Here is a 26,111-nt window from a genome sequence, read left to right on the forward strand (position 1 = left end):
TGAGGTATCATAGTAAGTGACCAAGTTTTACTGGCAACTTGGGGAATACTGAAGAATTCTAACAAAAGGGATTAAAAAAAAATCTAATTTGAAGTCAGCAGAACTACATCTACTCTACACAAGCTGAGATTCTAGCACTCTGAACTTTACTGTATCATCCATCACTGCAGAGAATAATCAAAGTTGTTTTCACAGACCAAACGCAGCTCACATTTGTCCAAAGAAAGAAGATCGTAAGATTAATATTGGGATATATTTTGAATTTTGATTCAAATACAACAGATTTAAGCATAACGCTATGTTCACTGTTCTTCACTTACAGCAGATGAAGCACAGCCTGAGGCTCTTGGCAAATAAACTGTGACCCTTAGTGAAATTCTGTGAGGGAGATTCCCTGGCACATTTTTAACGCCTCCTTCTTACTCTGAACTTCCACACCTCTCTGGAAGTGAAATCCAGTAAGCCTGTAAACAGCTGTCAAGTGACCCTAGTAGCTCCAAAGCATTTTCTTGGAGTATATTGTAAAAGCCTTTTATTTTCACAAAGAGGGTGAGGGCTGCTCAGCAGCATATTGCACTGATCCAGGGTCCATCTCTGGGAACTGCTACTGTGCAGTACACTCAATAGCTGAATCCCTTAGAAACAAAAGTCAACATGTACTTCTGGGTGGACCTTGGGAGACTTTAAGGGGTGATTTAAGGAGGAGATTGGGAAGAATATTTGTAGTAAGTCGTAAAATTTGCCCTTAATTTGCCCTTAATTTTCCCACCTGCAACGAAGATCTATTTACTAAACAGGCCATTAATATTTTTAATCAATTAATCTCTCTGTTTCATAAAAGCTGCACAACAATCAAACCACTACAAAAGCACATTCCTGTATGAAGGATGGAGTCACTGACAAGGGCAGCTATGATGCTGAGACATATACCTTCAGTTGCACCCAGGCCATATAAGTGTTTAAATAGAATGTTAGCTGAAGTTTTTTCATCATTTAATAGATTTGTCTGGAATACCTGAAAGATCCTTGTGTTTCTGATCCTTCTCTATCACAGTAAAAATGAGAACATCTATGCGTATTGTATTATGGTTCTTATTTGTTGTGTATTGAAGAACTGAAGGTCGTTTTATCACAAACCTTCTCTGTAGAAATGCAATGTCATATGTACTTCTATTAAATTCAATATCAGCAATAAGATGGCCATGGGATTTAAATATTGCATTTCTAACAATGAAGGAAATATGAACTTTATTAAGTTTTTAAATAATTTTTTTTTCTAAGGAAAAATATGAAGTATAGGTGCATTCATTATATAATATTGTTTCAGTGACAGTGATCCCTATATTAGCTATGTTTTCTTGTTATTAAAACTGTATTGATGTTGTTAGTTGTTGGTCTGATTCCAAGAATTAAGAGAAGCAGAATGATGAGAATTACTTGCGATCAAGCACTAAGGGACTTCAGACTAAGGACCAGACTGGGAGCTTGCATTCCCAGGCATAGAAACTCTTAAATTTCTTAAGTGCTCAATGAATAATCTGAAGTGAATATTTTTCTCTCCTCCTAACTGCCTTCTTCACAGATATCCAGCGCAAGTATTCCTACATTTGCACAATGACTAGTGATTTTCAGTGTCTACATGCATGAATATTTAATTCAGAGGCCTGAATAAATACATATCATCATCTCCAAATTCAGAGATTGAGATACTTTAATAATTCAAGTAACAGGGCATTACCATCCACTAGTAATTTTCTAAAACTTCTGATTTTATTGTCTTTAAGAGAAAATTTCATGACTAAACCTTCCTGAGAGATTAAAAATCCCTTTCTTTAGCAGATTAGAATCATAGAATGGTTTGGGTTGGAAGGGACCTTAAAGATCATCCAGTTCCAATCCCTGGAACTAGACCAGGTTGCTCCAAGCCCCATCCAACCTGGCCTTGAACACTGCCAGGGATGGGGCATCCACAGCTTCTCCAGGCAACCTGTTCCAGTGCCTCACCACCCTCACAGTAAAGAATTTTTTTCTAGTGTCTAAAATATATCTGCCCTCTTTCAGTTTAAAGCCATTACCCCTCGTCCTATCGCTACAGGCCCTCGGAAAAAGTCCCTCTCTGGCTTTCTTGTAGACCCCTTTAGGTACTGGAAGGCTGCTGTAAGGTCTCCCCGGAGCCTTCTCTTCTCCAGGCTGAACAACCCCAACTCTCTCAGGCTTTCTTCATAGGAGAGGTGCTCCAGCTCCCTGATCATCTTCGTGGCCCTCCTCTGGGCCACTCCAACAGGTCCATGTCCTTCTTATGTTGGGGGCCCCAGAGCTGAACGCAGTACTCCAGGTGGGGTCTCACGAGAGCAGAGCAGACAGGGAAAATCACCTTCCTTGACCTGCTGGCCACGCTTCTTTTGCTATATCTCACTCTAGCATTTCAATATCTTTCCCTAACATATGTCCAATATCAGTAAATACATCATTTGTTTCAGAAACTTCCCCAAATAACATTCCCTGCCCCTATTTTACTGTTATAATCATCAGACTCTGAAATACAATAGTGTTTGTAGATTAAAGTAAAAGGAAAAATGGAATTTCCTAGTCAGTTTTCAGTCTGGAAACAGAAAGAAAAGGGAGGAGGTAGGGTCTTACCTTTGCTTTTGGCCCAGTTCCAGAAGTTTCTGCACATCATTTTTGGCTGATGCTTCATCATTTTTCAAAGACTGATAGCAAAGGAAGAACTCTATTACCAAAGAGGTCTTTAATATTATTCATCTGTGAAATGATTAATTTGGTCCTCTTTCATAAAATGCTCCCAGTGAATTACAGACATTACCACTTCTAAGAAACAGAGGAACAGCCTGACTTTTCTTTTACCGTAACTCACCACAGCTTACTGTACACAGCTGTTTTTCAAATATTAAATGAGAGCTAATCAAATAAAGTAAGTAGATTTAGAAACAAACAAATGACTAAAAGCATTAAAATTGTATGACAAAGATAAGTGTCTATATACAGAAGATACTACTACAGCTCTTTGCCTATATCTGGATCCCTGCAGTGTTGAGTCTAAAATATCTTGCAGTATAATTTTGCTGAATACTAGCTTCAGTTGTGCTGCATAAGAAATCCAATTCTAAAATAACTGTTACAAGGAGAAGCACATTTCTCTAAAAAGTAAGAAGAAAACCCCTACCATAATAAGGAGTGATAAAGCACTAAAAAAAAAAAAAAAAAAAAAAAAAAAAAAAAAAAAAAGAAGAAAAGATTCAAGAGTTCACGTTAATTAGAACCAGAGAAGTCTGGAATATAAGACAATATAACATTTTAAGATAATATAGCACAGTACTGACTGATACACTGTACCAGTATTCTTCTGTGAACAGATATAGGGATTTCACTCCTTATATTTTTTCCATCTAGCTTACAACAACATGAAGATAAAAATGCGATTTCAGAAAAATACTGTCCTTTAATATGGCATGAAACAGAGACAAATCTCAACTGATAATGAGCCTGAAAGGTTTCACCAGACCAACAGACTATATCTGGAAAAGACAGGCGTGCTCTCAAGTGAACATGTGGCGCTTTCAGGACCTCAAATCCAGAGCAGGATATTTAATCCACTTTTCACTCTGAGGAGCTGATTTGACTCCAGAGTTAATCTGACTACGGCCCTTTCAGCCTACCCGTGACACCGAAAAGTTAAACGCAGAGGTGTCTCAACTCTAGCTGCTGGCTCATCTAGCACAATTTGTCAGCTAAACTTGGAAAGCAATGCCCTGCGGTAAATCCAGTCAGTCCGTGTAGATGGCATGTCAGGTGGGTAAAGTGAGCAGCTAAACTAGGCTGAGTATATGTAACTCATCAGCAAAGATGCAGCCTGCAACAGCAAAGGAAATCCTTTATAGTAGCTTCCAGGACAAATGTGTGGTAACTCCACTAAGACAGCTTATTCTTTTTACTTCCCTTCCTTTTTTGTTCTACTATGCCCTATTTTCATACTTACTTTATTTTTTTGAGTAAGTGGACAAAGGGCCCAACTCATTAGGGTTACGTTTTCCATAAAAACGTCTGCTTTATGTTAAGTAAAAGATCAACAAAACAATAATTATTCACATATTTTTAAAAAAAACCACATTTTTTGTAATAAATAGATATCAATATGAAAAAACCAAGGTAAGTAATCCTGCAGAAACCAAGAGAGAACCTAACCTGGAGGTTCACTTTAATTCCCTCGAGTTCTTTAGAAGTCTTCGAGAGTTGACGAAGGATATTGCTCCTTTCCTTAAAGACTTCTTTCAGCTGTCTTTCCAGTTCTTCATAGCCCTGTCTAACATAGAAAATAAAAGCATGAGATCTTCTCAAAACATTACTCAATGCAGTTGAAAACAGTCTTAGTTCATCCAAATTGAATTAATTCTAACACTTTTTATAGATTCCAAATTGGAGCGTGTGCCCCTGTTCACCTATATAACAATGATTTCTCCGTAGGTAGATAAATAGATGTTTTACATGTCAAAATGATGTGCTGCATCTGAGTATGCAAATTATCAGACTGAAACATTGCAAATGGTGTATGGTCTGTGATGAACAGGAGACAGAAAGGATCTATTTAACATGCGTGGTGGTACATAGCATGAGATTTTTCTTGTTTCTTGACATTCCATGCAAGAAACCAAGCAAAACTTTGAAAGAAGTGTGAAGTTTTGTGACGCCCAGTAATTTGAGGGAAGGATGATTCGGAACTATTTTGACTTTGTAAAATTTATTTCATTCAGCAATTTCTCCTCACTTAAACCTCCTTACAGTATAAACTAGAACTGACGAATATGCTAAGAGGAGTCAAACTTAATTATTAATTAATGGATAAGTCAAAATATTCTATCCTTTTCAAAATGGTAATTTTTACTTGGAATGTAACTATACATTTTATAGTTTTTATAAAATCCACAATGAAATAAATCCAACACATATTGTTTTAGGTTGAATGAAACACAGATCCAACTCTCATACTCTATTTCAGAAAAAAGCAAACATTACTGTTATTTTAAAACAACATAATTTTTCATTTAAAACTGTCATTTTTAGGAAGGCTGATCAGTAAATTGAAAAATCCATTCCTTCTACAACTTAATTTTAATTTCGTTTTTTTTTCCTCCTTGCTCTACCTCTGGTTCTAAAAAGGGGGAAAAAAGAACTTCAACTCTGCCACACATCAGTACTATTTTATTATCAGATACAAGACCTTGAAGTTAACCAGGAATCTTAACGCTCCTTTAATGGATTTTGAATACAGATTTTAGCAAAGAAACTCTGTAAAGCAAATTAAGTATGCTATCTAATACCAGTCCTATCTATTTTAGGAATAGACAGCTCATGAAATATGATAGATTTATGAAAAAAGAAAATTATTCTATATTAAATCATACTTTGGATACCTAGAAGAGTTGAAAGTGTATAAAACATCTCTTTCATCAACACAAGACTTTAGGCAAAGAAACTTAACATTATACTGAAGCTTCAGCAATAATTATATTTGGCTTTGACAGAATGTTGCAAATTAAAAAGCGTAGAGTTCTTTGAGTTTGCACCTCTATTGAAACACAAAACATGTCCAATTTCTGCTTGCTGCTGTAAAACAAGAACTGAGATGTTTTGGTTTGCAATGTAGCACCCTCAGTGAAGATCTTCAGCACAATTGCTAGGTCAACTGTTTAATTTTACAGTAGAAGTTCTCTTTTAGAGGAAAGTTGAAATGGAAAACAGGACTGAGATCCACCCCCCCACACCCCAAAAAAAAATTCTTAAGTTTTCCCAGAATAGTACCATAAAAACTACAATCTTCTAACACGTTCCATAGCTAGTAGATAAAAAGCTCAGCTGTCAGTAAAATATTTTATTGTCTTGATAAGTTTTGCTTTTTCTTTCAATACGTGGATGAACTTTATTTCAAGAAACTGTGATTTCAGACCCTTTCGATTATATTCATCCAGCAGAGGAAAGGAAAAACTGCAGATCTGGTGGGGGAACAAGAAGTACCTCTGAGAATGACTGTGAGAAGACACGGGGTGAAGTCAGTGTAAGGAGATAATGCCAGGACTCAGCATGTTTACCTACTAGTAACTAAACAGCACCCGTAAGTAATCTGGTTATCCTTGATATGGATATAATTAGTGTTATAAAAAATAAAAACTCTCTCAAATAGAGGTCACGGAGTCAAACTCATCATGGGTTTACAGGAAAATCTATATGCCAAGATTATGAACCTTCCAGAACTTAGCATTATTTACATGGAGGGTTTGGTTCAAATTTTTCTATCAAATTGAATGAAAGAACCTATAAGAACTAAACCAAGCTAGTGCTAGAATACCTGATAAATATTAGCATTCTGGTCATTACATGCAATGTAAATAAAATCTCCTACATTAAGTTTCACATCGAAACACGTATAGGATTTTTGTTACCACTCCAGCTATGCTTGATTTTAAACAAGGTATACATCACTGTAAAAGAGCTGGCTCACCTCAGCAGTAGCAACATTATGTGTAATCAGCTTGACAAGCTTCAGAGAACGCTCCCATTTTAATTTGCCAATGAACAGAGGTCAAGGAGGAATTTCCTCCTGCTAAAGTAATCAGGTAGTTTTACTAAGGTCATCGCTTCCATTCCTCTTTAAGCGTCACAAAAAGCACATTAGGCTTGATGGTCTCTTTTGCCATCAAAATCGTGCTTTTGCTTAAAGCTAAACCCTACATTTAAAAAAAAAAAAAAAATTACCTGCAAGTGGTAACACTCTGTTTTAACAATTCCTTTAAAGGCCCACACCCCACCCCACGCACAATTCCAGTGTAGCTTGAGCATTTAAAGGCCATCTGTCCCAAACAGCCAATTATGGTGCCCCATGGGTATTCGGTTGGCACAGATTTCACTCTATTGCCTTCTAAATAATGATACATACCGATTTGCATAAACTAGGACATCTCCCGCATTTTTAAATTAAGTTTAATATAAACTATGCATGAACTTTTATTTTCCTTCATAATATCTTTTATGACACACTGGGCAGGGAGGAGGATGCAAAAAGCCAACAACCAATTTACCACAGTGAGTCACAAAATAGACCAAACTCTCAGTACTACTAGAAGATAATTTAAAAAAAAAAAAAAGGAAAGAAGAATGAAGATACAAGACATAGCTATCAGATCTATTAACTATTAGGTCCTCAAAGGTTTTTAATTCTGGACAATATTATCTCTGATATCAAGCTTTGACTGTTAGCATTGTGTCCAAGAACAGTGCCCATGTATTTGAAGACAGTAAAATTCAACTCTGCACCCATGTGATAACCAACAAACCCTCAGATTAGCCCATCTATTTTGGTCACCTCTATTTCTACGTTGCAAACTTGCGTCATTTAGACCAACAACGTGCAGTTCAAGTGAAAAATGTAAATTTGTAAATATGGTGGTGTAATCATGCATCACTCGGATTATTCAAGAACTCTCATTCTCCCACAGAACCGAATACATCGTCACTTTTACACTTCCTTAATATTAACAGGATTCTCAGGATTGGATTTAAGGAAAGATCCATGGTCAACTGGTTTTCTTATTCTTCCCTTCTTGAATTCTAAATAACCAGATTTTAGTCTCCCACATATTTGATAAGCACTCTTTGAAAGGTTTCACACACATATATGCAATATAATTGTAACTATGGATAGGCAGGCCATTCTAGAAGAAGTCAAGTCACTTTTCCACATCAGCATGCCCATACACTGCAGCTGTGCTATTATAAGAAAAGCATAGTGTATTTCCTGAAGCTAGATTAAAAAAAAAAAATTTCTACAATGACATGGTAACATTTCTCTCATATTTGAAAACACATCAATACAAAACATAGAATAACAAATACAGAATTTTGTCCTGATGAATATCAGCAAAGTCCTCTGAATTTGATTAACTAACAAGAAGATTATTTGTCTAATTAAGAAAAAACTGCAAGATGTAAAGCAATTGGACCAGATATCAACAAGACTTAAACAGCATAATTCCTCTGGTCAGAGAAGATTTAAATTGAAAGAACACCTAACCTGTATCTAGGTACCTGCCTGAATGAAGCATATACGTCTTTAAGAAGGATGGCCTCATCCCTTACCACGTGGCAGACAAGGACGGAACTTTAGTAGGAAAACAGTGAAACGTTAAACTCAATGACAAATTATGTGGGTGTGGAAGGAGAGTGGATTCTTGCAGCCAGAAAATTTGCTCTAAACTGAACAATTTGCTTATGCTGAACTTGGATGCCAGTTTTGTACTACAGGACGATTCTGGAAGAAGCTGACTCAGTCAATGTGACACGTCACCACTGTACCACCTTGCCATAAACACCACAAAATCCCAGTGACTTTCTGAAATCTTCTGACCCTCAAAAACTGTCAGGGTTCTCTACTCATTTTGCAGTATAATTGTATGTGGCCAACATAAACTAAACCCATTCCTAGGAAATTCACTATGTAATTATACACAGATTAAATCTGTTCTCTGAATATAAGGTTACACCATTCTGCAAAACAAAGTGTCATTATCAGCATATCCACCTGGGATTAAAATGAATATTTATCATTTTAGCACATGACTGTGCTTTTAAAAGCATTCACTATGAAACAGAACAATTTAGCAATACTCTGCATGTTAATGTCATCTGTAGTACTCTAATTGCAAGTTGTTTCGCTTTTACCTATTGATGTAGTGTCAGTGTAAATTCCAATATAATTTGTTTTCAAGGGAATGACACTTATACTTTTAAGCTTAGTCAGCTGTTTTGACTATTCTATTATTTTTACTGACATGATTTAATAGATTATAGTAAACATTTCAACAGATTCTAATTTTCAGTATGCAACAGAGACAAATGTCTAGTAACTAGAAAGACTTGCACCCCAGAGATCACGCCACCTCTGGCTGTTATTTCCTTACATATTAGAAGTTAAGCTTTTAGTCTTCAAAACAAGGATTGAGTTTATTTCTCACTGAATAACACATACTATGTCAGGACAAAGTAAAATTGATTTTGTTTTCCCACTAGGTTTACAAAGCCTGTCTTTGAAATAAAACTTTTATAAAGATTTCAATTATTTATGGTACATAAATGTCCCTGACTGAAAAAAAAAAAAACAAAACCCCAAACCAAAAACCCCAACCCTTAAAACAAAAGACAAAATTGGAACACAGCAGCTTAAGACAAACTTAAATAGATGTCTCTCTCCGCAAATCTGTTGTCAGTTATATTCTTCAAGCCGATCTTTTTAAAAAACTTTTCTGCTCTAATTGCAATTAATAGTTTAGGGCATCCTACTGCAAATTCTAAGAAAATTAGGTGAGATGATGAGAAGGTGTCCTGATTTCAGCTGGGATAGAGCCTCATGGGTTTGCCAATTTTTTGAAAGCAGCAATAGTTAATAAAAGAGTATACCGTACACCATTTCATGCATCATAAACAGTAAATACTGCTTACAGAGTACACTTGCAAAGTGCATGATTGCCTAGGTGTTTCTAAAGCAATCTATTCAAGATATTCTTGGTGGCAGAACTGTACGCATGAACGTGGTTTATATTCAAGTGAGAAAAAGATTAATCGCAATTCTAAATCAATGTATCTGGAAGTTGAAAATAAGAATCTTAAAAATTGTAAAATAAGCAAACAAGATGGAAATAATTTATAATGGTAACACAGCATTGTAGTGCTGCTTTTTCTCTCTAAATATGAGCATTTTTTATCTAGAATTTCAGTGGGAGGGAAGTAACTTATTAATGATCAAACAGAATGATCAGGTTATCTAAATGAAGTATGCAATATCTACGATATATAATTATAATGTGTATCTATATAATATACTATAATAGTATCCAACCTGAGTTTCAACTACTTTTATCTGATTTCAGTCAATTCTGAAGTAACAATTAACAATGGAAAAAATCATATAAGCATTAAGTTGATCAGCAGATAAGCTCTTGCTGAAATCCAGCCTTTGTCAGATAAAACTATTCTCCATACTCAAATAGCATTTACATTATATGTTTTGTATTTGGGCATTATCTAGTCACTGTGTTTCAGATGGGGGCAGGGGCAGGGAGGAAGAAAAATGAACAGAAAACTTGGGGATTTAGGGTGAGATGAGGAAAAATTTTTATTTACCTGACCTTCATAATTTGTGAAAAATATTTTGTTGGAATGTTTCATCCCTACCTACTGAGAATAATGCATGATCTTGTGGTTCAGGCTTGATTTATTAACAGTTCAAATAAAAATCACATTGTCAGTAGGTATATGACCACTTCAGTAGACTTGAGTGGCCAACCTATTCTAACTTTAATAGCCCGCAAAATGGTAGCAGTGCTGGTGCATTTTATTTGGTTTCTACAGTGCTAGCTGCTGGAGAATCAGACCCTTTGCATCTATTTCCTCCTATTTTTTAATGCAGTCATCGTAAATAAACCAAAACAATCTAGCATCTTTTTGGCAGACCCTTGGCTGGGTAGAATCAATGACTCATCAGGGAAAAGATGCAACTGTCAGTTCCCATCAATGAGTAAAGGAGCAAAAGGAGACTTCTGAAAACTTGCAGCTGACATAGGTACCCGGCCCCAGGAAATAAAACAGCAAGTTGAATCATCGTGAATAACGTGATACTGAAAATAACGATCCAAAGAAAAAACACACTTGTATTTATTCACTGAAAAGTGCACAGCCACAAAAGCAAAGAGTTAACGTAATAAGGAAAGAGTACAAAACCCTGTGATTGACCCCACAGAAGAATAACTCCTCCTCCCAAACATACAGATAAGTGTATGGAGCCTTTTTTCTTCTTCAAGCTATCATTCAGTAGGCACTTTACCTAGAGCAATGAATCCTTACTAGATTTATACTATGTTTGTAATATGGAACAGACATCTTCTGAAAAGGAAGTTATTAAACTCTTTACAACTATTCAAATATAGACTGCATAAATATGGACTTGTCCTCTGTATGTAGAGTTGACTTTTCACATCGGTTCTACAAGATTTAGTCTTTAATAGGAAATCCATTCACACCAAATCCATACTTTTTCTGATAGCTAGCATTACCCTTTTCAGTTCCGATATCCCTCATCATTTATGCCCACAATACTGCCTTTGGTCTCATTTTCTACTGCACATCTAAAACTTTTGACTATGACCTCAATGCTATTACCCTTAAATACAGTACTGTTACACTAATCTCCTCAGATAATCAGCAACGCTTTTTTCCAACATCTCTTACAATACAGGCAGGTTAATCTTTCTGTCTCAGCTAGCTGTACAATTTAATTGCGTAGTTGTTTTGGAACTTTACATTTAATTCTGCTGTTTAATATAACAAGAACCTACCAACATCATGACTTCTACAGGAAATTTCACTCTCTCTGTCCTAAGCTGTTATCTCAGTTGATATCAAACTGAAATATTTCTACTTTACCTGACAAAAATGACAATAGGTATCCTCTGAAAGTCTATTTCACTGTTTAATAACTTAGTTTAGTAAAGTTCACTGATCAGCTATAAGCAAGTTTTAGAACTGGGACTTGTAAAACTTTTTTTTTTTTAATTAACTCAGAGGCAACAAGATGAGAAGTTAGTCCCAGATCATTTGATTCTATGTACATAACCATGCACACACACGCACAATGTATGCATATATAAACGTGCACACAAATGAGATGTATAAACCTAGGGCTAATGCATTTCTAGGCACAGACATGCCACAGGAGTATTCTTTTTAAATTCAAGCTGGAATCCTATAATCGTGCCAAGAACATGCATAGTGAGATCGGCTGGCAGTACGATCTAGATTGCCAAAGTCCACTCAACATTGCTACTGGCTGTGGAAGGGCAAACAACATGGTATAAGTTTAGCTAGTTAAATTAACTTCCCCTACTCTATTTTTAAAACTAAATGTGCCTTGTCCTAACGATAAGCTACCTACTTTGTGTCATGTAGCACTTCTCAAAAATCTAATACTACTACGTTAGATTTATTATATTACTAAACCACACCACGGTTTGTTATTTGGGTTGTGTTTTTTTTTTTTTAATATACAAGTAAATCATTTTTCAAATTTGCATCTTAAGAAGTCAGGATAAAGGTGATACAAGTAGTTCAGGGACTCAGGTGTTTGACTAACCCTTCATTTACTACTAAGACCCTAAATTCCTCACCAGTTGCTACCCAGCACCACAAGCACCTAAGAATCTTCTGTTTTACCAGAAATCAAATCCTGACTCTGCTGAAATGCTCAGAGACACCAAGAAAAGAAAAAGGAGGCATTGAATCCATGGCCTGGTGACCAAGCATGTATCTGCTTTATGGACAATGCAAGTTAAGCGCTGATCTTATGAGTATCTATGGGGGCAGGGAGAAAAAGCCAAAGGAATGAGCAGTGTGAAAATTAGTTTTCTCCTGCACTTACAGAGACTTGGGAGGGCCTGGAAGTTGTACTGATAATGTAAACTGTAATAAGAAAATAGTTGTGGTTTCTGTTAAGGGAATCTAAAGTCCCTTTACTGAAGTGAATGCTACAGAGATTCCCACAGAAGGCAGCCTGGTTGGGCTGCCTCTGCCCTCCTTCAGCACCAAGGGCATCCCATTTACACAACTTATTCACAAAAGTTAATTCCAGCCTGACACGGGCTAATCCCCTTATATTTGGTGATATTTCGTGGAGAGGAACAAACCCCTTCAGACAGGCAACACAGTGACTAGGGACTGAATCGCTCTCTAGCAAGATTTGTCTCTCCCGCTGACTGCCGAGGAAGCCTAGCAATAAGCAACATCAGGGTAACGTTTTCTGTGAAAGACTGAAGACGGAATAAAGCTACTGAATAGAACAACTGAATTCAGGCGGTACAGTAGTAATTGCACAAATACCCAGATCGCAACAGCAAACCGACAAACACAGGTGTCGCACTGACGGCAGAGTGGCGATACCAATAAAGACTGGCAGGCTGCCCGCTCATCCTAGGGCTGCCCACATGGGCTCACCCGCGTCGAGCAGCCTCTGCTGCCAAAACCTAGTGACTTGTTAGAAAGGCATCACCTTTGAACATCACTTTAGTTACAGATTTTCAAAATCCTTACTCTGCTTAAGAATTTAGAGGATGGATCTGCACCTCCATTTCTAGTCCACCTGTCTCACGTGTTTGAGATCACAGGTACTAGCAAAATAATTGGGTTACTAGCAGCAGAGCTATATATATACACTAATATTTGGAAAAAAGAAATGTCTTTGTTATTTAAACTTGTACCATTACAAAATACGATCATATTAGGTTTGTCTTGCAACAAATTTTCCATTTTTTTCCAAATTATTTATTTTTCCTATTTCCCAATTTACAAATATTTAAAATTGCTGTTGCATCCTAACTTCTACATTAGTTCTGCTCAAATGTGAATAAAACAGTCTGTTCAGTATGATTCTTCCTCTCTTCTTTCACATGCTCTGGTGTTAATGTGATTCAACCTAGATCATTACAAAAAATAAACACTAATATTTTTCAACTGAAGAAATGAAAACCCCCTCCATTTGATCAAAATTGTTCCAGGTATTCTTACAGAAATTTAGAAATTCAAGAAGAAAAAGTTTATTGAATATTCTATTGTCTTCTTCTACTGAGACCTTATTGTTCTCTGTTGTACAGTTTACAGTGTTTCAGCCCTTGAAGTTTTGCAACGGCTCAAAGCCTTAGAACTTCTGCCACCACTTCTAGGAGATATTTCCACAGTCTACCAAAATCAGAATATTTAAAAATAAAATAAAAAAAAAAGTTTCCTGACTTTCAGGCTATATTTTCCTTTTTTTTTTTTTTCATGTTTCCCCCCTGAATCATGGAAACCCTTGCCACCAAATCTGTTGAATCCAATTTTACTGTCTCCTTTTTCTCCTTCATGGTGATATGAATTAAAATATGCTAGGCACATAAAGAGGAAGGACAACCTCATGGTTGGAAAGGCATCAAATGTAAACAACTTATTTTGTTATTGTGATTTGTAGGCAAGTCATACGGCTAGTTTAATACTTAGATTTTTGTTTATGCGCTTTGACATCTGAGATTAAGAAATATCACCAGTACCAGAGTCCTACCTGCTACTGAACCGGGCTGACCTGGAACGACTGAGTGTATTCGGTTATAATCAGAGAATGGTAGGTCTTCATACCTTTTTATTTGAGAGTGAACATTTCTTAATTTTCATTCAATTTTCAAATCTATCGGGACATCTCGCTCTAAAATATTACTTCAGGACATCAATATCACCAAGCCAAACCATTATTTCCACAAGATATTAATTAAATAATTGCATATTGATTATATGATTCCCAAATGATAGGGTGTAAAGTGTGCTATGTTGTGGATGTCCCACAACTGTAAAAAGAAAGAATTTGAAAAAGTAAATAAAAAGCATCAGAGCATGAGGTGAACTTGTCACATAATTGCTGCTACTAAATTAACAGGATAAAATAAAGGATAAAACTAGCACAGATATTATCAACACACTGTTGGCAAATCCAAAAAAAAAGGCATCATAACACACCATTGAGCCCAAGCTCTTTTGAGGACCGTCTCTTATTGCTTGATGGCCAGCACTATGTTAAATTGTCTTCTAACTGACTTAGGGTGGTAGCAGAGCAAGCACGTGTCTGTCTGAAAAAGACAGTATTGATGATAACCTGATAAAAAGAACTTTTTCCTTCTGTATAGAAATTGTTACAAAAGCCACATAATAGCTCCCGGACATCACTAGAAAATCTGTCAGTTTTAGTTGACTCTCCTGATATTGCATCCTTGGTCTTAGAATATCAAACCCTTGCCCAGGGGAATACCAGAATCCGTCTTGGACTCTTGATAAACTTTTCAAAACTATCTGGGGGTAGCTTGCCTGCAGTAAACACCTCCTCTTTTTTTAATCCATCTGCTAGATAATTACACAAAAGAAAAATCCTACAAATCCCTTCAGGAGACTAGTTTTTAAAGAAAGCACAGTAGGAATACTCTGTTCTATCTAGCAGAAGGATTTCTAGATACTTGTTTTACTCAATCTGGCACAAAATGAGAAAAGTGAAACCCAAGGTCCTTATAATGCATAAGTCACCCGCTCAGCAATTCTGTTAGCAGGTCTGTCCTTGCACCTGCTCTTCACCCCTTTCTGGTGGCATTAGAACAATAAACAGAATAGACAGAAACAATTGTATAGTTCATTTTCTGCCAGAAAGGACAACTTCGAACAATTTACCATTAAATTTATCTTTATGGTACCAAGCCACCTTTAACTTTGTTCACTCCACTGTGAAAACAGATTATCTCAGGACACTATTCTGTGCTTGTACAAAACACAGGACCATGCATGCTGCAACTCATTTCTTTAGGATCTTTAATATATTCAAAAATAATTGAAATAATTCTTTGTTACTTTTTTGTTTGCATTTGGCACAACGATGATGCTGTTCCACTGACACATTCAGGATGTCTTTTTCACTTCTGATTATGTAACTTATAAAAATTGTCCTTCACATCTTGAATTTTGTCCTCACTAAACACTGTCTTAAAATACTCATAAATCCTAATTACGTATAAGTGCTGTTCTGGGTAACAATCTGTGTTCTTATAAGCTGTACTTAACTAGAGACCCCTAGTCTATTGAGAACAACTGAATTTGGTTTCGTTTGTACTATATTAGGCATTTTTCTTGAATTGTACAGATGTACTGAATTTCTGTTTTAAATACAATTAAATAGTAGCCCCAAAATGCATTGCTTGTTAGGGTCATATATCGACCAACCAACCAAAACCGTTATCTTGACTTTAGCCATTATGTCACTTCATTTGTACTTCTCAATGTGATATGATCATCAAGTAAAAAAGAAAGTAAAGAGAAAAGACAGGCAAGCTGAAGAGAAAAATACAGCTGTATCTGCTAAGGATCACGGTATGGTCCCATAGGAGAGAATGTGGATTGTAGAAAGACAGAAACAAGACAAAAGTCATCAAGTAGAAAAGAAGGTATAGAAGCAGCAGAAAATAAATATGAAATTCCAAAGAGCAAACTGAAATCTAAATGAGAGTCAGAAATATCTGAAGAGCTCAAAAGAATTGGCAAGTCCTGGGTAAGCAGTGAAGAGGGCTAAATAAAGAACTTGAGGTCCACTACCGTGTCTCTGACTCCTTGACAACAAAGTAATGCTTTCAGCATAATTCACATCAGGGAAATTTGGAGTAACAAAATGTAAAACCACCAGGGATTACAAATGATGAAGAATAGACACAAGTACCTGGGAAGCAAGAAAACTGACAATTTCAAAAAGATGTTAATTTCTGAAACATTAAAGAGAAATGCTGAAAACAAAACAAAACAAAAAAAGAGATTAGGTAGATTTTAAAGAACAAAAATGCAAAATAAATGAAAGGGACATCCAAACAAAATTATTGCTCTAACACTTGCCAAAATATTGCAAATTTGTATAAAAGAGATATAGTCCTCTCAAATTCAACCACAAAAAGTTATCCAGAAATAGCTGTATGCAGAAAACATTGCAATATATCACAGTATCTATCTACTTTGTGGCCCTCCTTTCAACACATGATATAGAGCTATGTATATTATTTCAACACTTCTTTATCCTGTGAAATGGTTCTGTTTCCCTCAAAAATGTACTGAAATTCAAGTTTAAAAAAAAAAAAAAAGTAGCACATAAGAATTTAAGTAACAGCTGCTATTCCTTTGGACCAATACCTAAAACTATATTGATTTTTCTATTTATAAAGTCTGTTTGAAGTTAGTCTTCATACAATTAATCTTAATAAAATGTAATTGTCTAATAAAAAATGCCTGTGATATTTATAGCTTGACGATTCATCAGTAATGTATCTGAAAAAACAGAATAACATGTGAATGGATAGACTCCAATGGATAACACGATAGAACAGACCAGCAAAACAGGCATGCTTTACCTTTTTACATTAGGTTTGTGTATATATTTTCTTCTAAGACAAATTTGTATTTCCAAAGCTTGGATATAAGATTTTATGTTTATAATAGAAATTTTAGGTTAGTAGGAAGTACACTTATTAACCACCACGTTGTCCATCCATTCTGAAACTTATCTTACTAGTGTGTAGGACTTGGGTGAGACCTGGATCAATTCTTAATGAAATCTTTGGCGGTTTTCACTTAACGTTTCTATTTCAGAAAACACTTAAGGTCTATGACAAAACGTTCACGCAATTTGCTCCCTTCTTTCCATCAGCATTCGCACTGTGTTTACTTATCTAGTGCCTAAAGCACTTCACAAATGCTTTTTTTTTTCTTTTGGTTGGATTTTCATCTATCTTGTAGTATCTGAATAATCCAGAACACGACTGGGTCATTTTTTTTCATTGGAGTAAAGGTCCATAGTGAACAGAATGCCATGAGAGGAAAAGGAACACCAGGTAATGAGACACTGCTAACCTCTATTTATTAAGTGGACTAAGCAAGGGACCAACTGCGTTAGGACAAGCTTCACATTCGCAGCCACACCTACACCCCATACATCTGCCTGAGGTGCACCCCAACTGCCACTCCCACGACTTGGCCCACTTGTACCTGGGGGAAATGCAGCACTTTCTCCAAAGGGTCTGAGTGTTGTGCACTGGGTGGCAGGTGGACACCGACGCGCCATGGGTCCCCTCTCCTTTTTACGTTGCCTCCCCCCCAGTCTCTGCTACCGGTTGGTTTTATAACCAGGTGTCACTACAAGCCCACAAACAAATTGGCCCTTGATGATACTGTGGGTATACCTTCCAGCAGTTTTGGGTATTATTCTGCCGTTATTTGTTGATCCACAAACCATACTGTCATGGTTTAACCCCAGCCAGCAACTAAGCATTGTGCAGCCGCTCGTTCACTCCCCCTGCACCCAGTGGGATGGGGGAGAGAATCAAAAACAGTAAAACTCAGGGGTTGAGATAGACAGTTTCATAGAACAGAAAAGAAGAAAATAATAATGATGATCATCATGATGATGATGACAATATGACAATAATAATAATAAAAAATTAGAATATACAAAACAAGTAATGCACAAGGCAATTACTTACCACTCACTGACTGATGCCCAGTTAGTTCCCAAGCAACGATCCCCCCAGGCCAATTCCCCCCAGTTTATATACTGGGCATGACATCACATGGTATGGAATACCCCTGTGGCCAGTTGGGGTCAGCTGCCCTGGCTGTGTCCCCTCCCAACTCCTTGTGCCCCTCCAGCCTTCTTGCTGGCTGGGCATGAGAAGCTGAAAAACCCTTGACTTGGTGTAAACACAACTATGCAACACCTAAAACATCAGTGTGTTATCAACATTCTTCTCATCCTAAATCCAAAACATAACACTATACCAGCTACTAGCAAGAAAATTAACTCTATCCCAGCCAAAACCAGGACACATACAAGGCTCATCACACTCAGTTCCTGTTTGCATCATCCTGGTCGCCAGGGCTCACTACACTCAGTTACGCAACTCTTGACCAAGACAAGGTCATGATGTTCCTGTGACAAGAAGGAAGGAAAAACTAAAAGACAAACCAGAGGTGTATGCCATACTTTCAATTGGACACCGATTCCATAGCAGCTTCATCTTTAAATGACTTGGAACAGTGAAAAAATATCACTAACTCTACAAATTTTCCCTTCGCTTTTTAGAGACTCTGTGGGAACTACGGATATCCAAGAGGTTTTTCAAAGGTCACAGCATAATTTATAATAGAAAGCATTATCAAGTGCAAATATAAATGTTTCTACCCCTTCCCACTACAATCTTTTTAATTCATTGAAAATGCTTACTTTCTGAATACATCATGATGAGAATTACACGAGGAGGGAAGAAACAGCTATATTTTCCACATACGGAATGCAAATCAGGTGCTAAAGAACAATGTTCTTATCAAGTTTCATGCAAATTTATGTTCGCTGTTGAGAAAATCCTTCTGGATGGCTGAAATGCAGCTATGTTAATAAGCAGATATAAAAAGCAAATGCTGAAAACAAATGCCCATCTCACTCTTCCTACAGACTTTCCTTTTCTCAGACACTAACTCTTCCCTCAGCATATGCCTCCATCAGTAGCCAGCACCTGGTAAGTCTTCTAGATGGAACAAAATGGAGCTTTACTCCAAAGTTTTTATTTTTATCAGGTTCCCAGCACTTATTCAGCTGCATCAAGAACTATGTGAACTAAACCTGCTCAGAAAATATGTAACTGACATAAAACAGCTGTGCCCATACATTTGTGTTTTCCTCTCATTCCATATCTGCTTTGAATGACATTTCCATTGCAGATTCCATGGAAGAAAACGCTACATAGATAACTTCATCAATACACTTTGTGAGATCAAAAGTTTCGTTCCAAGAATGATACATGAACATGCCTGAAATTCACCATATATACAAACCAAAGAGGGTGGTTCAATATATTGGGTGTCATTTCTCACCTGGAAAAAAAGAGCTTCCTTCGCTCTGTGTTCAGCCCATTTTTACTAGATCAGAAGTGAGCCAGACATAACTTCATGAAATTGTCTATACTTGTAATTTTTCTTAGCATGACTGTCACACATTTTTCTAAGTTTCACATTGTCTTTTGTGATCCTCGCTCAAGTGATCTCCAAAACAACTATATCAAAATGGGAAAGAATGGGCCGTAGCACTACTGTAACAATGCTGTGATCATTTAAATTCATACATCTCCCGCTGGAGAGATTTCCCAGGTTATCAGCATACTAATACATCTATGCTGTCCAACTGCCAGTCTACAAATGTTACTGCAGAATTTAAATTTTCCTAAATGCACAAAATATCAGATTTCATCATTGCATTCACATGATTATTTGTTTTCACATCTAAAATTAACATATAGTTAAAAAGTAAAGAGTTCCATTCAAAAGATGTTCAGGAATTGAATTAAAATTTGAACAACTCTAGGCGCAACTTAAAAATCCTCCTAATTCCCCACCCAAGAAAAATAAACATCGTGGAAATATCTGGGACAGCTAGTCTGCATGTATTCTCACCTCTCTGAACACTGTGCTCTTGCGCAGTAAATGTGCACCTACATTAGGAAAAAAGGTGATGGTCAAACTGCACTTAAATATCTCTCACCAGTTAAGTAACTTATTTAAATAACTTACATCAGTTAATTTAAACCTATATTCAACTTTTCTGCAATAATAGCTAGTCGTTAGGGAGCTAAAAATGTTAATCACTTTTCTGGAAACACCGAGAACTTAAGACAACTGAGCTTTTTTGCTGTTACTAGACCTCAGATAATGCAGACAGAGTCTTCGGGAAGATCCTATCCGCCAGTATAAGTACTCGGTTTGAAAAACCTTTGCTACTGCACTTGGAAGTATCGCTGAAGAACAGTCTCACTGTGAGAAACTATCCAAGCTTTAGCAGAGATTACTTACAAATTCCCACAATCAAAGTGAACAGTAGTCAGTCTTTCAGGAGGCTGTAAAGGAGACACTTCTATTTACCACTACACATTCTGAGAAGGTTGGAAAATGAGTATAACCTATATAACCCAACAGCAATTTAAAGGGTTTATTGATTTAGCTTGTACCTGAATTGTAGAATGGTTTTCTCAAGGGGAATTACAATAAGAGATCACTTATCAAGGACAAGTCCACTCTTTTTCAGAGTGATGTATTTTGCCTTGTAGTATTTATACCCAAATGTTTAACTACAGAAAATATTAATGAAGGATTTAATTATAGTGAATTATGATATTATTAGATATGAAAAAGGATTAGTTGCTTACAGGGTGAAAGTTGTATTTAACATATCCATTTTATGAATTGTGCTGACTAGAAAATCTGGGGTATTTACTTTTGATAATCCTTCATTGTTTGCTCCCTTCCCCAGTGAATGGTTCATTATTCTGAAAAAAAAAACCCCTCAAACCCAAAAACCAAAAAAACCCACCCAAAAATCAGAAAGTAACAGCTGCATTTTCAGAGTAACTGCTCCTCCCACCTGGTGCACTTTCTTACATGAAACCAAGAAAGGAATTGTACACAAGGGGAAAAAAGCCTTTGTATGTAAAAGCATACATACTTATATCTAAAAATGCACCGAGCCAGAATACAAGGTATTTTCCTCTATATTTCTTTTTCTTGGGGACCAAATTGGAAACACATGAAATTTTACAAAAACGTGCTTTTCTTGTTATAGGTACTATTCAGTATCATGGGAAGAATCTTGTATTTATTTCAGTAACTTCAGAGAAGCAGAGGTGATGAAGAGCCTTGATGATATATTTACACACTCCCTGTTGGAAGAATTTAGAAAAAATGCCTGCACATATAAAATTACACATTCCTATGTAGCTCAGAAATCAAAAGTGATATCTGTGGTAAAAGACTTTGGATAGTCATACTTCAAACTCCCATGCTTCACACATCCATTTATGCTAGAAGCAACAACCAGCACAACTGTGCCCTCATATATGTGCAGAAATGCCAGTGAGGAGGCGTGAACTCTGAAGCATTATTAAGATCAAGACTCAAAGAATCCAATTCTTACAGGCTTGCTCAAAGCCCAACACGTCTTTCACCTGTATTTTCTCTTCCCTGTTCTTGTTGCAAGACTTGGCCGATATCCACATTTTTCAGGAAGTAATCATCACACTTGTCTGTAAGAGCTTATTTATGGCATGCGGTTCAATTACTGAGACTGTTATTAAGATCAAATAACTGAAGCACAACAGTAGCAAAAAGAGGTGGCAGAGCAAGTCAGACCAGCAGGACTATTCTCTGGACAAACAGAGATTATTTTTATTTGCATACAGTACTTCCTTACCTATACATCAGGTTTTCAAAGACGGCAAACGTGAAAATAAAGGGAATAGCAACACATTAATTACAGGAAGGAGGCCAACTTAACTATTATGTCAACAGAGTGCTTGACGTTGACCTCGGTGGAAGCTGCGTTAGGAGCTATATAATGATCTATGTCTTTCTGTTTAGATGAATACTTACACATCAATAATTTGTGTTGGCTTAATGTTAGAAGTGGTTATTAATTAATACCAAAAGTCAGGCTTTAAAGTCAAAGTTGGTTGGGCACCACAGCCTCACGATACGTATTTTGTGGCAATCGTTGTAATGGAAACTCTGATGCGAGTCAAGATCTTCCATTCTCAGAGGAAAAATCCCAGATACCTTAGCACATTAAAAGCAATAGGATTCTAAGTGTTTTAATGGAGTTCTACATAAATTATGCTATGTATAAAAACCTGTATTTTTCCAGTAAAACACACTCCAGTAACAAAATTAGACAAACTGTATTTTATATACACATCTCGTAGACTTGGCAGGACAGTACCTTTTAAAATCTTCTTCAGTGAAACAGATCCAAATGTTTGGTAGCATAACATTTAGCGTTTATGTTATAAACCTAGTAGCAAACTCACCAAGAATTACATAGTCATTACACAACTCTTATTGCTCTTTATCTTACGATCTTCTGTTTATATTATAAATATAAATTTGGAATTCTTATGTTTATACTCCTTTTGTGATGAATTTTATGAAGGGAAGGGGAGAAAGCAGTAACAATTTTAGTATTCATTCACTTTTTTCCTCATGGCACTTCATGACATGAAATAGTCATGAGAATTGTGCCTTCCTCTATCAGCTAGAAAGGTTTGACTTTATGAACCCCAAACACGATAGCATTTCACTTGTTTTTCTTACACAGCCTTTTAAACTAATGCATATTAGCCTAAGCCACAATGTCCTTTCTTAAAGGGACAACTATTAATTTCTCACTATTTATATCTGAAGTAGTCTTATTGTAACTAAAGCCATTCTCACTATTATTAAAACTGCGTGTGCATACACAAATGAGGGACAGATGCACCGTTCTGTTGCGTTAGGTCACTAGAAATTTTCCAAAGACAACTACATGCTGCAGTCAGTAGATATCTTCTGAAGCTACCCAGATTTTTACTTCAAGCTAGAAAAATATGAGAGAAGGGAGAGCACAATACTAAATGATGCAGTATGAGTAATTTCAAAATTATTTTAATTTGATCTGATTCACTAAATGGCTCTCGCTGGAAGGAAAAGGTAGCAACAAACCTACAAAACTGAAGGAGGAAGAGCTACATTGCCCATATTCAATGGTCCAGTTATTATAGTGTGTAAGAGATTTTGGTTCATATTTTCAACTACTTTAGCTCTTATCTCTGACAATAACATAAAGCAACCAGGTTTTAAAGCACTTACAGGTAACACAGCAGTTCTTGTTGAAGTTGCTCACACTTTATAGGGAATTAAGTATTCATCATGGTAGGAGTACAAGAGTCCCATCCCTCATGTGAATGATTCTTTCAAAAAGAAAGAGAATCATTCTCAGTGTATTTGCCTATGTTCTACAAAGTAAAACAGCTATAAATAAATGGGATCGATGGGTACTTCACCTTCTCACCTTTCAAAGTAAGTAATTAGCTCCATATTTCATGTATTAAACTTCACAGGTAGCACAAATCCACAGCCTATATGACACAGAGAACACTTCAAGGATTTTGTAATACTGGAGAGGGGGAAGTTACAAAAAAAGAAATCTAATTTATTTGAAGGTTGGTGGTGTTTGGCTAATGAATCAAAAATAATTATTCAATCTACCTTTACTACTTTTAACCCATATTCAAAGGTTTATGTTTAAAAATACAAGATGTTTAATACAGCTTATTAGTTGTACAAAAACCTAGCCCTAGAAAGGATGCTGAGTTTCCTTTCTGGCTCTTGAGATCGTTTGCTTTGTTTTGACACACTTTTTTCATTGCACGCGGTAACACCAAAAGTCCAATGTACATTTCGGGTAAGAAAAACGAATGTCGTTTTTTGGTTGATAAGTAATTGGGCTCAATCACTTTTCTCTCTTTAGGCAAGTAAGACTGGAAAAAAGTTTTCTGAAATCAACAGCCAGCTTGCAGTAGATCCTGCACAATACTTCTGAGGAAGAGAGAAAGAACGCTTAGCTCCCTAAACACGCATTTGTTAAAATGGCAGTCGGTATTGGTACGCGGGGCCCTGCTAACATTGCTTTGAGAAACAAGTGTAGTAACACTAATTCCTCCTCAGGACCCTCACTAGGCATACTGCTAGGAGAATGGTAATTTTGGCATTTTGTGCTAGTGTTTTACATTAGCCCTAAGGTGAGACTACCCACTAGCTAGCGTAAGACGGCACAGTTCTGTTGAAGGCAAAGTGTTTGACAAGAAGTTCTTTGTTGAAGATAAGTCCTTTTTTAGGTTCTTTTCAAATTATTTTACCTTTGCTGCTTAGCTATAGAAGTCTATGCAGGAGAAAGGACAGGTGGACTGAGAGCAGTCAATTAATTTCATGTTTGCAGCCTAATGTCTATCTACGCTCACAAGCCTGAAGCAAGAATTCTTAACTGCAGCTGATTGCTTGGTATACACTGCTTTTATGGGGTCACTTGCAAAGATTTCTTATTACCCAGCATTACTATGACAAACCCTTGCAAAACAATCAAATATTGATAACAAATTTAAAAAAAAAAAATTTGATAAAAAATATTTTTCTGTCCATCTTGTCTTCAAATTTTTTTTTTTTTTAATTATTGTTCTATCCCCAACTTTTGGAGACACTGGAGAGCTCCATACTGAAGATGTTCCAGGCATGCATTTACCCCTGACAAAGGGATTCTAAGAATGGACCAAATGCAAAACAGTATTCTTTATTGTCTGGATTTCAGTTGTGGGACACCTCCAGCTTCTGCTAAGCTTTCCAGTGAAATACAGTTCCCTCCTACATCAAGAAATAAAGTGTTTAGGCTCAAAAGGCACTATTCTATACTCAGATCTACAAATTAGAAAACAAATTGCTCTGTTTCATTAATTTACAGCTACAGGAGTGTAATATTTGAAGCCGATGTCTGCCATAAAATCTGCAATCTGGATGTTGGTATAGTTCACAATTAGCCATAAAATAGTAACCTTCACCTTCTGTAAAAGATTCTGAATGAGTCCCTCATGTGTTTTCTTCGATAGCTCCTCCAACATAATTTATACAGCATATAGGTTTCTTTGGGGAAGGAAGGGCTGACACTGATTGTCATAAGCACTCTGCTCCTAGCGATATACTAGCATTTTTAAATAAAGATTGTACAATAGAGATTGGCTATTATCAAATTTTCATATCTTAACACTTTCAAGGTACCTTTGGCTGGTACCATACATCCAAGAATGAGAGGAGCAATGCAGGAGACTACCTTGTTTTAAAGAGGAGGACAGCTCTAAGGAGTTAATTTCTATTTGAGCTTCGTGTGTATTTTTTCCAAGTCTTATAACCTTTGCTTCAGTGCTGTATTCAGAAAGCTTATATACTTCCCTGAGAGGTCTTTGAATAGTTCCCTACTGCCAGTTTCCAAGGATATATTAAATTCCCATCAGAGTGAGTTTTTAAAGTATTAAGTTCATATAGCCTAGTTTAAAAATAGTAGCATAGAAATACTTAATGTAGCCAAACTGAAGAAATTATGGTCACTGCACCTTAGGTGTTCAAAAACTGATGTCTAATTCATCATTCATGGTTCATTTTCCACTGCATAGCCTGAAATAACCTGTGAAGCTAAGGCTCTTCAGCAAACATGGTTCAAAGGAAGGAAAGAAAAGAAAAGGGAAAAACAGTACTCGTATAGTTCTTTTCTTGGTGGGGGGAGGTGGGAAGCTATGCTTTAAATTGTTCCTAGCAAAAACGAATCTAATTGTCTAGTTAACTGAAACTCTCCCTGGATAACTGCAATTTCCTCCTCTACTTATTTAAGCTTTGCCCTGTAAAGCTTGTTTATAACTTACGCTTAAGCTATCTTTGGCAAAGCTGTCTATTTACCTTATGGAGTGTAGGTTTTTAATTAGAACAGCATGAAAAATATTTACGTTAAATAGACAAAACTGAGTGGAAAAAAGAAGCATCTGGATCTGATGGCTTTATCAGTGACATCTTAACATAGACTATCTTGCATAGAAATTGCTTTTGTTTAATGAAAC

General features: G+C 36.4%; 1 protein-coding gene across 1 annotated transcript in view; it reads right to left on the bottom strand.

Moving 5' to 3' along the window:
* LUZP2 (leucine zipper protein 2) overlaps positions 1–26,111 on the bottom strand; it is a 326,692-nt gene that overhangs the window by 108,458 nt on the left and 192,123 nt on the right. Inside the window, exons 4-5 of the mRNA XM_052811608.1 lie at positions 4,204–4,321; positions 2,641–2,711 (exon numbers count right to left, since the gene is read on the bottom strand). Coding sequence (XP_052667568.1) covers positions 2,641–2,711; positions 4,204–4,321 — 189 coding nt within the window. The remainder of the gene's footprint in view (positions 1–2,640; positions 2,712–4,203; positions 4,322–26,111) is intronic.

The sequence above is a fragment of the Harpia harpyja genome, chromosome 16 (assembly GCF_026419915.1).
Source record: "Harpia harpyja isolate bHarHar1 chromosome 16, bHarHar1 primary haplotype, whole genome shotgun sequence".
NCBI classification, from domain to species: Eukaryota; Metazoa; Chordata; class Aves; order Accipitriformes; family Accipitridae; genus Harpia; species Harpia harpyja.